This window comes from Prunus mume, linkage group LG2 (assembly GCF_029339155.1).
Source record: "Prunus mume cultivar Tortuosa linkage group LG2, ASM2933915v1, whole genome shotgun sequence".
Classification (NCBI taxonomy): domain Eukaryota; kingdom Viridiplantae; phylum Streptophyta; class Magnoliopsida; order Rosales; family Rosaceae; genus Prunus; species Prunus mume.
This window is the reverse complement of record NC_142699.1, coordinates 12,412,032-12,424,979: the sequence shown is the minus strand read 5'-3', so window position 1 is coordinate 12,424,979 and position 12,948 is coordinate 12,412,032. Positions and strand designations below refer to the sequence as shown.

At 35.8% G+C, this 12,948-nt stretch overlaps 1 protein-coding gene across 5 annotated transcripts; it reads right to left on the bottom strand.

The window, feature by feature from the left end:
• Window positions 1-38: 38 nt before the first annotated feature.
• On the bottom strand, window positions 39-8,095 carry LOC103320909 (RNA recognition motif (RRM)-containing protein). 5 transcript variants are annotated; one of them, XM_016792122.2, is made up of 18 exons: window positions 7,845-8,095; window positions 7,549-7,636; window positions 7,323-7,458; window positions 7,100-7,145; window positions 5,653-5,713; window positions 5,403-5,564; window positions 4,858-4,977; window positions 4,586-4,751; window positions 4,221-4,333; window positions 3,955-4,026; window positions 3,645-3,866; window positions 3,402-3,460; window positions 3,195-3,279; window positions 2,976-3,113; window positions 2,594-2,818; window positions 1,727-2,496; window positions 1,451-1,617; window positions 39-909 (listed from the first exon to the last, which is right to left on the bottom strand). In XM_016792122.2, the coding sequence occupies exons 2-18, from the start codon at window positions 7,621-7,623 to the stop codon at window positions 620-622; spliced, it is 2,907 nt and encodes a 968-aa protein (XP_016647608.2). In that variant the 5' UTR covers window positions 7,624-7,636; window positions 7,845-8,095; the 3' UTR covers window positions 39-619. The 5 variants fall into 5 exon arrangements, with proteins under 5 accessions (XP_016647608.2, XP_016647609.2, XP_016647610.2 ...); XM_016792123.2 differs by having other exon boundaries at window positions 1,454-1,617; XM_016792124.2 differs by having other exon boundaries at window positions 5,403-5,555.
• Window positions 8,096-12,948: the final 4,853 nt, after the last annotated feature.

Here is a 12,948-nt window from a genome sequence, read left to right as displayed (position 1 = left end):
TGAGGCATCACAATGGTAGAAGCGAGACTCAAATAAGGTAGCAGAAGAAACCGTAACAGAGCCTAGTAAATAGAAATAAAATGAGATTTTGCTTGTACACTTGAATCAAAAAAGTCAGTGCGTCCCATCAAATACAAAGTACATGTAATTGCCAAACGCATACAGAAGATCAGGTGAGAAATGAACTTCAAAAAACAAAGGGAAGATTCTGATGGCTTCATTTCTCATCCCCTGGTAGATTACAAAACCAGTACCAAAATGTGGCATTAGAAAAGCAAAGAAATACCTACCCTCCTTGGTCATCTCAACACAACTGAGATATATGATACCTTAACTTAAAGTGATTATAAGGTAATTGCAAACAAATATTGGTTACCGAGAACTAGATTTCCTCTTACAGGATGTCACTAATACTAGAAACGATGGCACGGCTTTTCACAAAGTAACCATAGAATTCTTCTTTCTTCTTCCAAAGCAGACTCCAGCTTAACTCCATCTTAGCATGGACATCAACTTCATCTAAAAACACCCACCTCAATTTCTGAACGACCCAAGAGGTTCAATTTTGGAAAATTACCCACTAGATTCCCAACTCTTGTCCAAGGAAGTCGACTAGGAGTCACTTCATTCGTCTCCTCCTATCCCTGTCTCTTTCTCTGCCTCTATCTCTCTCATGGTCATCCCCCTCTCTACTTCCACTCTTCTCACGGTCCCGAACCCTATCACCTTCAAAATCATGGGCTCTATCTCTGTCGCTACCACGCTGTCTTTCCCGGTCTCTGTCCAAATCATGTTCCCTCTCCCGATCTCTGTTTGACGATCTCTGTAGCGGACTATCACTTTGGCTTCCACTGCGGTGCCGCTTTCTTGAAGTATCACGGGTATCATCATCCCGTCTGTCCTTCCTCTCTGAAGAATCCAAACGAGGCAAATTATAAGATACACATCAAGGATTATAAAATTAATAAATAAATAAAAACAAAACAAGTACTTCCGACAAATACCGCAACCTCAACAGAACGTTGTCCCTAGACTAATGTTGTAGGGTGAGGATAAACTTGATTAATGTTGTATTAAACAGGTCTATCAGTTACTGATTTCATTTCATAAATTACAAAAATCTTCCATTTATCAGTCTTCATATGCGTAACAGAGCAGCTACTTTTGTCTTTTTTTCAGAAAAAGAAACAGAAAGAGAGAGAGAGAGAGAGAGAGAGAGAGAGAGAGTGCCCACGAAAAATCACTATAAGCTTATTACTAATACTTTTGTTAACACCTGAAACAGTCTGAACCATAAGTAAAGGTGTGTATATTAACTAAAGGAGATGGGGGAACCTCAGCAAGATATAACCCGATAAACCAAGAGTCAACAAGAAACATACATAAAAGTAAACAGATATCACATGATTCCTCACATATAATATTCTGTATTCTTAAGATGAACACTTACTACTCCCACAAGCATCTTCGCTGGAATCTGATAATCCATACTCTGATTCCAGCCGTTTCCGATGGATTGCAACCTTCCTCTCAATTTCTTCAGGGTTTTTTATTCCCCGCTCCTCGAGAGATTCACGATATTCTATCAAAGCAACTTCCAAACGTCTCAACTTTTGCCTACAGTAACAGTCAAGAAAAACATAAGCACAATTTCACAAGGTCCTAAAAGCAGCTTTTCCTAACAAATGAAACTAGACAGAATGTCAATGTAGAATTAAGATACAACCTCTGCTCCTCACTTATTCCACTGTCAGGTTGTGCTGGAATGCTTGCATCAGTTGCAACCTCCATCTCATCAGCCTTACTGGGACCATCACCAGCATTTTCACTTCCAGAAGATGAGTAGCTTAACCCGAGATCCCTCGCACTACGCTTTTGTTCATCATCACTATCGTCATCCTCTCGCGCCCATTTAGAGGCTGGTAGAACAGGATCATTCTTTTCTTTCTTTGTTAAAGCTTTTAGTTCAGGCTGCGGAATTGGAAGGGTTTGGACCAAGGTTAGGGACCCTTTCCCTTGAGCAGATATTCCCACGGAGTCTGGTTCAATATTCATTTCTCTGCGGCTACTTGAATATCTAGCTGAACTTGAATGGCTCTGTGCATATTTCAAGTCATCATCTAGTTCATAACCCCTTTGTTTTTCAGCCTCTTCCAGACTAAGCAATCGTGCAACCATAGTTTCTCGACCACCAACAAGAGATAATCCATTATGTCTGCAGCGTCTTTCCAACTCAGCTAGGGGAAGACTCAATAACTCCCTCATAGCTGCTCCTTTGCCCATTGCCAAAGCAGCATCTTGATTGGTTTTACAAGCATCACCTGTATCTTCAGAGGTGGTCTTTTTGTCTATTTCAGGTGCATCACCACATATGGAGTGAAAAGGGACCACACCAGAGTTACCAGACCGAAGAAAAGTAGCCCGTAATCCATTCACATAAGCGTCTGAAAAAAGAAACCAGTCTGACCATACTTGCAATACTTTAAGAACTCTTTCCTGCAGAATATCAAGTAAAGATTAATTGGCGTCAGAGAAAGAAAAATTTATGATTGTCTGTAACTACAGCAGGATGAAATTGCCATGTACATCTTACCTTAAGGGCCTCAGCGGTGATCCTTCCTGTTATGCTACGATACAAATCATTAAAGCTCTCCATTATGTCTGGTAATGTTGCTTCAAATCTGGTGCGATATGCAGATGCATTCTTTACTGGAGCACTGCTATTGTGAAGCACATCAGAGACAAGCATGAGTCTTGCTACTTTGGTTGGGATCGGGGTCTCCTTGAGAGTTAAAGATTCTGTAAGAACTTCAACTATCTGCAACAGAAAACAGACTGAGAAATATTGTACACACAGAACTAGTCTTTCTATCTTCCTTTTCTTTTCTATTGATACTCTCCACTGATTAATAGATATCTGCTTATATATGTAACATTGAATAACAAACTGATAAGTGACTATTATCCGCATTTACCTCCCCAGCTGCATCAGCATTGTCCAATGCAAACCCCATAGCATCCTTTATCTGACTCCTCTCTAACGTTAATGCACGTAACATATCCTCAAACTCATCCCTCTGCGAATCTGTAAGTGTTCGTTCTGGCTCTACACGCTACAATATTAATGAAAAGAAAGTTAAACCACGAGAAAATATAGGAATTAAATCTATCCTGCTTGTGCGTGTGAAAATTACCCTGCTTCTTCCTGCAGCATATGTGGTACCAGCCTCTTTCCCATGTTCTGGGCTCTTTACTGTGGGAAGAGGTGGTGGAATCCATCTGGAAATAAAATAAAATATCGTTGGATCAGTATTATGGTCCAAGGCACCATCTCACTACTCAAACCTATCGAGCTTTCACAATAAATGTCATAGAAAGAGAAAAAAGTAGGTTGCATTTACCTTCCACTACCAGTAATCATAATGAAAGGTTCTGTTCGCCACCTTTGTAGTGTATCACCCTGCATTTATGTCATATATATTTTTAATACTAGGAAACTTTAAAAAGTAATAGTTAAGGTCACTCAACAACCAATGATACACAAGCTTCAGATCAAAAATCATGTCCTTTTACCAAGAAATAGGAATTATTTACACAACTGCCTAAGAAAATTATGCATGCGCATACACATAACAAAAGGTTACCTGAGCAAATGAATAGAGCCTCCAAACATAGTAAGTGTGCTCTTTCGAGCCAAGCTCAAACAAGAACGTGAAAAGAGGATTCCCTCTGCCTCTCTCCATAATAGCTTGTTCAAAGGCACATCCACCATCCAGTACATACAAAGCCATTGTATCAACCACATGGCGGAGGTGATCATCCTCGGGTGGAACAACCGTTATATCAGGAACATTTGGAGTAAGAACCTATTCACCATAAACACATACAAAGATTGGTAAGATTGCACTATTGGGGAAAAAAAACTAGAGACTATAAAAGAACTAGATATATTACCAGTTCAGAATTCTGACTGGGAACAGAAGTGACAGGCGGGCCTGATGGACCAGACAAGATTACAGTTGCTCCCTGTCAACAAAAGAAAATGTTGTTAGTTTCAACAATGCAATGTGAACTCTTTAAGTGATGCTGAGAATGTCAAATCCTTACGGCGCAAATAATTAGCTAGAAAGCATCAAATTCACGAAAAGTGAACTTCAACATGCAAACAATCTACAACTACAAATTAATTCCAAAGAAATTATGGTGAAAATGAAACAAACCTCCTTACTCCTGATGGCCATATGTCCTGGAGGGGGAGCAGGTAGTGCTTGTGATGGTAGAGCGACAGACTTGCCCCACCCAATCTTCAACTCATATTCATAAACCACCACTCCTGCACACACAAAATTCATGTTCATTCATTTCCTATCCATGCATTCCCCAATACATAAAAGTTAACAAGACAAGGCATAACATCAGCATATAATGTTAATTTTATGTGAATTAGTAGGTGACATTACTACCGAGCAACATGATTTCAAATTGGGGAGATAACTCTATCTGCACATAGAAAACAACTCATGCACATTGCAAACATCTGCCAAGAGAAATCCATCAATTCTACAGTAACTGGAAATAACCAAACCTTGCATTTCATCCTTCGCGGCCTGTCCATCAGCTCTATTCATGAAAGCTACAAAGCCACAATTTCTTTGACGCCTTCGCTCCTCTTCTGTCCTAGGCCACATTATTTTCACACTGGCAATTGGCCCAAACCTCCCAAAAGTTCGCAAAAGAAAATTTTCGTCAACCTAGAGATATCAAGAACATAATAATTTAGATTGGCAAGTTCTTTGTATACACAAGAGAACACAAAGTCAAAAAACCAAAAACCCAAAAAAAAATAAAAGACCAAACCTTTGGTGAAAGATTTCCAACATAAAGATTAGTAGTTTGTGGATCACCATCATCAAATGATCCAAGAAGCTTTCCACTTGGATCAAATTCATCAGGGAGTTCATCAAAGCGACTAGATGGCTGAAAAAGAACGGCATAGTGAGTATATTTTATAATATTTGATATATATTTTTAAAAAAAACTAGAACACACTGCAAGATAAAACATCTATATGAAATATAGAAATATAGAAATAATACAGATATAATATAACAGGAATCAGAAATTCTTCCAGGAGACACAGCTAAATAATAAGAACACTAAACACAAATGAAATGTGCATCCGCAATACCAAAGTGTATTTTCATGTGCTCATTAAACCTAAAACCTTTTTGTACGACCTTGCTCAAAAGCTACACCCGAAAAGAAAAAAAACACCACACATTCAGACCTGCTCATTTAAGCAACTCAGTTACTCATAACAACCTATACTAAAACGAAAAGATATCATCCAAATCATCATTCGTAGAAAATTGAAAACCAGATTCATTAAGGGAAACACATACTGCAGAATTCTCAATTGGTCGCCCATCACGCCAATGTTCACGCTCTTGATTTCGCTTATCCCTCATCTCGTAATCCTGCTTCCTCTCCTCCATATATTTATCTATTTCTCGAGGCTTCAATTTTTCTTTCTCCCTCGGCTTCTCCTCCTCCCTCTGCAATGGCTAATTGACAATGTCAGGAATCAATACGCTAGGAAATTCACTTTGAAAAACTACAAACGAAAACCATTACTACCATCAGGATACTGACCTTCTTCTCAGATTCTTTCCCTTTGGATGGCAAAGAAGGTGTTGGTAAGTATGGAACATACCTGCAGAAGATAATTTAATGACAAACTTGCTTGTTACCGAAGCTCTTTTCCTGGAAAATGATTAAATAAAATTGGAAAGAAGGGGGGGGGGGTGGTGTTGTTGATGGGGGTAGAGACATTAATCTTATATCAACTATTCGACTATAGCTTATTTCTGCCTAAGCCCTTGCAAACCGCTACCTTGTAGGGCCTGTTTGGTTCCTTCATTTGAAAATACTTTTGCAATAAAATCACGAAAGGCAAAATACAGTGAAAACATGTAGCCAAGTGACTTTCAGAACAATTTTTAGGAAAAATCGGCTTTAGTTCATAAATTATAAAACTAAACTATAGAAAACATCAAAAAGCTACTGCTTTCCACTACTTCTATAGAAAATTATTTAAAATCTCATCCAAACAGGCACAAGATTTCCATTGTTTCCACAACATAATGTAGTAATTCCAGGTGAACACTAGATTTTCTCACTTCAAATGAAGTATAAACCACTTTGAAGCCTAATTTTTGGTATTGCTATTGATCCAGACACATTAAACTTGCAGCTCATGAATCGCAAGCAGCTATGTGACTACAGACTAGGTCACTGAATGAGTTTATATAACATTGAGAATACAGACAATGTAGACTTAAACAGTACAAGTTTCCACTAGACGGAACAGTACTCTAACTTTGACACCAATACAGGGTAACATAACTGACAACATTTCATATCAAGCATTTGTGTGAGTTCCATTCCAGCTTCAGAACTACCACTTCATGACAGTACCATCTAGTTTATCAAGGCCCACGCCAGTGGCCGAACTTCAATTTGCTGATTATTGTGCTCTACACTCCATGCATTAAGATATATTTCACCCAATGCAGATAATCATTGGCTTCATATGTCTCAAGCACACATTGAAGCAACTCAAAAACTGCCTAAATATAAAAATGCAAAGTAGATATATACAAACTAGAAGTATATGCTTACTTAAGATATTCAAGAAACCTAGATATTGTCATCACATTCAATAAACTATGTATGAATAACAGCAAGCTCACAATACATCTTTACAAATAGAAAAGGAGTTAAAAGAAAAAATAAGTGAACAGTAAGCTTGTTTCATCTCAAATCTATAGTTGAATACTTGATTATCATTTCTTTCCAAGATTGGAAACAGAATAGCATCATCGTTTGTTCGAGACAAAACTTGACTATTTTGATGCCATCAAGTAGAAGAATAAAATCAGAACCCACTTATCATTTTCCATTTTTCTAGTTTACACAATTACAAACCTCAAAATACAAAATCCATCTGACGATATCAAATCATCACCATAAAAACTCTCCTAGTTATGATGCCTTGTCAAGAGTATTGCAACATGGTTAATCAAAAGCATTTCTTTACCTACTCCCCTTCTTTGGAACAGATACCCCATCTTTGGACTTTTCACCTGCCATCCGCGAATGAATAAAAAGGTCCATGTTTTTATTAAAGTGTCCCGATAATAATAGAAAGCTATTTTACTTATCCATAGGGTGAAATGACATAATAGGAAAACAAAGCACTAAGACTGAAACTACCAGAACTTTAACAAAAAAGCAGTATTGAGATCTTCAGTTATACTAACCTTCAGCATCCGCCTTCACCTTCTCATTGGGATTGATTGTTCCTCCTCGCACAAAAGCCTTCGACCCAGGTGCGTTATCCCCTTGAAAGGAATCTACAAACTCCTTATATAAGCGAGCTGTTTCCTCCTCCGCTCTCTAAAAGGGAAAAGATAAAAGAATAAAACACTGATTTGTCAGTAAAAATCTCACTTTTGCAGAAGCCAACCAGTTAATCAATGGCGGCACCTTTTTCTTTGCCTCTTCCTCCTCTCTGTGCTTTTGGAAGGGAGTCTTCTTCCGCGTGATGGAGAACGAACTCATATTGCATCAGCTTCTGAAAATCAGTTCAACAAAATGCCTCAAAATTATAACCTTTGCTTAATGCACAAAGAATATTCATCAAGATTCAATACTTTAACGCCAATTCATAATTTATTTAAACCCAAATTTGCATCTGAAATAAAAATCCATACTATGTAAAGCCTAGGACTTTTAAAATTCCAAATTCCTTTAGCTCAATCGTCAGAATCAAATCAGCTTACCGATAGTCGGGCAGGGTTGAAAAGCCTTTAACCCTGCAAAGCCCTAACCCTACCAGTCCGATTCCGATTCCGCCTCTCTTCTGCAAAGACCAAAACCGTGGAGGACGACGACTATGAAACGCAGGTCGTGTACGATCAGAACTTCAGAAGAGGCTCCGCAGCCCTAGTCGTAAACTTGGGAGTTCGACCGCTATATCGATTTCTGAGTACCGACTTACTGTAAAACCAACACTATTTGCCTATTGGAGATATATAAAATTCGGTTGTACGATATATCCTTGTACATATTATTTTGTCATTAGAATTTAGATATACAAGTTTTTATTAAATACAAAAAGATGTTACTTAGACCTAGTTTGGGATTGCTGTCACTTTAAAAAAAAAAGTTGTTTATACTATGCTTTAAAAATAATTAGTTGTAAAGTAAAGCAGTTTCATGTTTGGTAAACACTATTTTTAAAGTGTTGTTAGTACAAAACATAGTGTTAAAACCTTTTGGTAAATTTTAATATAAAATTGTTGTAACTGTGAATAATTACTCAAATAGACATAATGTTAAAAATGTTATGCACTAATTATATGGTGGTAGTGGTAGTGATGGAGTGGAGTTAGTGGTGGAGATGAAGGCGGAGTTGGTGGTTATGGTAGTTGTGGTGGTGGGGATGGCGGTTGTGGAGGTGGAGGTGGTGGTGGTGGTGGTGGCGGTGGCGTGGTTGTGGAGGTAGTGAATGTGGTGGTGTAAGTGGTGGAGTTGGATGTGGTGTTATTTTTTAAAATGAATGATGATATTTTGGGAATTAAAAAAAATTCATTAAATGTTCATCTCTGCTTATTTTGAAAGCACTTTGAAAAGCAACTCTATATCTGCTTTTAAAAAGTGCTATCAAAAGACTACTACTTTTAAAATAATCATGATATTTTATTTTTACCAAACACCTTAAACTGCTTAACTTTAAAGTTAAGCAAGTTTTTGGCCAAAAAACAATACAAATTTATAAATAAACTCAATCCTAGACATGTATTTATAAAAAAACTCAAACACTATTTAAACATAGAAACACACCCAAAATAAACCCCAAAGTCAACTTTTTTGGTGTGTTTATAAATGAGTTTTGAGTGTGTGTTTATATGTTTAAATAGTGCTTGGGTTTTTTTATAATTTCAACCCCTATTTTGGGTGTTTTAGTGAAACTCCCAAAAAACAATCTCAAATGAGGCCTTAAATCTTTAATGTGAAAGGGATAGAAAAAAGTTACCATTTTTTGAGGTAAAGTTTTATTATAAAATCGCTAAAAATTATGCAAGTTTGACATGGATGGATACTTTAGCAAATGTTGGTTAGGCTAGTTGGTCAGGTGTGTGCAACCCTTTGCACTCAAATTCGACATCTTCGTATATTAAGTTAGTTTATAATATCATCACACTGGAAAGTCGGGCCAAGCCCAAAAATATATATTGATTTAACCTTTTTATAAGTAAAAATAATAATACTAGAACAATAAATAATTCATGTTTTCATTTTATCAAGTGTTAATAAATTATTTGGTTTTACCTTATTTGTAAGTATTTTCATCCATTTGTCATAGCAAAAGGTAAAGAGAGGCAAGAGTTATTACTATTCACACAAATAGTGTATGCACTAGCAATTTTTTTGTTGGTTTCCACCCATTGGCATAGCAACCCAAGGGCAACCATTATTTACATGAGATATGAGGAGAGGAATTTGTATAAATTTTTTGTGTGAAAAGTGAAAAATATGGCTCGGTGTTTATAAATAAAAAAATCTTAATTTTTTTGTTTTTTTTCCCTCTTTTATTCAATTTTTTTGTTATTTAAATTGGTTAATAACGTCACAATAACATAAACATTAAGTGATCTTACCCAGGCAGCAGCCTAGGCAAATCTTGCATTGGGCCTTGCCCAGGTTGGTGGAGCCCAGCATTTGCCCTGTCAAGCCTTGGCCCCTGGAAACGAAATTAGGGGCTAGGGGGCCTCTTGTCCTGGCTAGCCCCTCCTACTGGAGTTGCTCTAAAGGCAACTAATTTGCTGGGTGCCAATAATATATTTAGATAAAGAAAATCTATATATATAAAGCAAAAGACATATAATAGTAAAACATTCAAAATACCAGAAAATGCCCTTTGATTAATTCAAACATTAAGAATTGAAATTAATTAAATAAGGATAATATGGTAAATTCATATTTTTTATATTAAAAAATTAAAATTTAAATTAAAATTAAAAAGTAAAATTAGATAATAGGTCCTACCTTTACGGAACACTAGCCCCTTGGCACAAGCGTGAGCATGTGCCATTTGGTTTTATTTTTTCTTTTTTATTTTATTTTTAGAATTAAGAAAAGATAACATGGATAGTTAATTTATTTATTTTATTCCTCGTTTATACCACTTTACTCATTTTATTTTATTTTTTTATTTATGTTGGGTTATTAGTTAATTTCGTTTTACAATGGTAATGCTTTGTATTACCGCCCCAATTTTGACAGCCAGAGACGTCTATTGGAGAAACTTCCTACTTTCTTTTGTGGGTAGGAAGTTTATGATATCATGAACCAAAAGTTCATGAGGCCCTAATATTACACAACTATTAAAGTAGTTGAAGATTATGATATCATGAACCAGAAGTTCATTCACCAAATAACTTTTATGTTGTGGCATGACTATCTTGGCAATCCATGTTCTACAATGATACATAAGATTTTTATAAATTTGTAAGGACATCATTTAAAGACTCAAAATACTGTCTTGTCCAACAAATATCATTACAAAGAATGCTCACAAATAAAAGCTGTCATAAGATCATCTCAGTCAAAAATTGACTTTGAGCCCTTATTCAAGGAGATATTTGTGAGCATATACAACATTTAATTATGAATCACTTCATCAGTTTTACTAAATGTGCCTACTAAAATGGTCACATATTTGATAATGACTGTGAGTTTATTTTCCTAAATTTTGAGACAATTTTCCCGCCGTTAGGGGGAGAAATGACAATTCCTGAAGAACATCATGAAATAGTGTTGAATCGGTCCGCTTTTGTCTTATCAAGATACTGCATATATAAAGTTATGAATATGCAAGCATGGATTGATATTCATGTATCACAATTCATTAACATGACAATAAGTGACTATAAGTATGACAAAAATATAGGTTCTAAAAACTTAACTCCCTATAAATGGAGATTATTTGAAAAATCAAACCCTATAAAAAAATAACGCTCTATATGAAGTTATGATCCACTTATTCTACTTAATTCATCGTAAAAGAGATGTTTGTCCCATAAATGACAACATCAGCTCCTGAAGAGGCATTGGTACCCCAAAGCAATGAGATGTTTATAAATTATGCATGCGCATGCACATGAGAATTGTGGGATCATAAATTGATGATACATTTGGTTTATTAGTAGCTACTACAATCATCAAGAGCTATGATTATATTAAATCGCCTTATGAATGTCAACAAGTTAAATGATTGCCCAAAATGGAAATAGGCAATTCCATTTATCATTAAATATGAAGTGTGGGATATTGAACTTATAGCCCAAACACCAAATTACAAAAAGGTTACGAATTGATGTTTGTGAAGTGAAATAAAATCACTAATATGACATAAGGTTTCCTAGGAGAGACATGGTTTTAGTCTCTCATCTCATCGTAGATGCATCTACATTTGTATAAGTGCAGTTATTATTTTAATATAAAACTTATAGCATGTGTTCAATGCATATTTATTAAGACTGTATGGTACATGGAGATCCTCAAAGCTCATGAAATATTTGAGATATATGAGATGAAGCGACCTCTTGAATGATATAAAGTAGCACAATATTCTTAATTAAGAGTTAACACTAAAAGTTTGAGTATTTTGAATTCAAATTTGATATTGTTGTAACATATTCTAACTATTAAATTAGTTGTTAATGCTCCTAAGGATTTCAAACATTTGAAAAGTGAAAAGTAGGTCGAATAGTGTGACAGACGATCATGTATGAAGAAAATGTTGCTTGTCTTGCTCAAATCAGAGAAGGGGAGATATTAATTAGGGGGAGTATCCCAATTCTACTATGTACATGACATATGCGCGTTGTACTATTTTTCCCTTCGACTGGGTTTTTGTCTCACTGGGTTTTTCCTAGCAAGGTTTTAACGAGGCAACATAAACGCATCCAATACCATATCAATGATCTAGAAGAGAGTTTCACTCTTTTTCCCTTCGCTTCGGTTTTGTCCCACTGAGTTTTCCAAGGTTTTTAATGAAGGAATTATGTCATTGTATGGTGGACATCCAAGTGGGAGTGTTGTAAATACATGAGTTGGTGGATGATCACTATACCTTTTAGTATTCCAACATTAGATATTATGTAACATATGCACTAAGTATTTGTAATTAGTGTTTGTAACCTATATGTATATTGTAAATGATGGTATTCAATCTCCTATCTTTAGCATATCACTTCTCTATACATTTTCTCTCTCTAGTTTTATAACAATATTAAAATAATTATTTTGGAGTTTCACTAAAACACCCAAAATGAAGGTTGAAATTATAAAAAAACCAAACACCCAAAACACTTTATAAACACACCCAAAACTCATCATTACACACACTCAAAACACATTTATAAACACACCAAAAAAGTTGACTTTGGGGTTGATTTTGGTTGTATTTCTATGTTTAAATAGTGCTTGAGTTTTTTTATAAATATATGTCTAGGATTGAGTTTATTTATAAATTTGTATAATTATTTTTAGTCCGGCACAACACCAAACATAAGTCTTCATTATTTTTACAATTCAACTTCTTAATCCGACGCAGTACCAAACGTAGGTTAGTACTTAATCTAGTTTAGGCCAATCCGAACTAATCCGAGATAGTCCCAGGATTTAATACAGACCATGACAATCCGCTATGCCAAACGACCCCTAAGACCACTGGTTTTGATTATACCTCTAAGAACACTAGTTTGTTTGATCAGTCGAGTTTATTGTAGAAGATATTTAGATTTACAAGTTATTTCATGAAATGGAAAAGTGCTCCTCCATTTTCATGGTGGACAGTAAATTGGACAAATGGTAAGC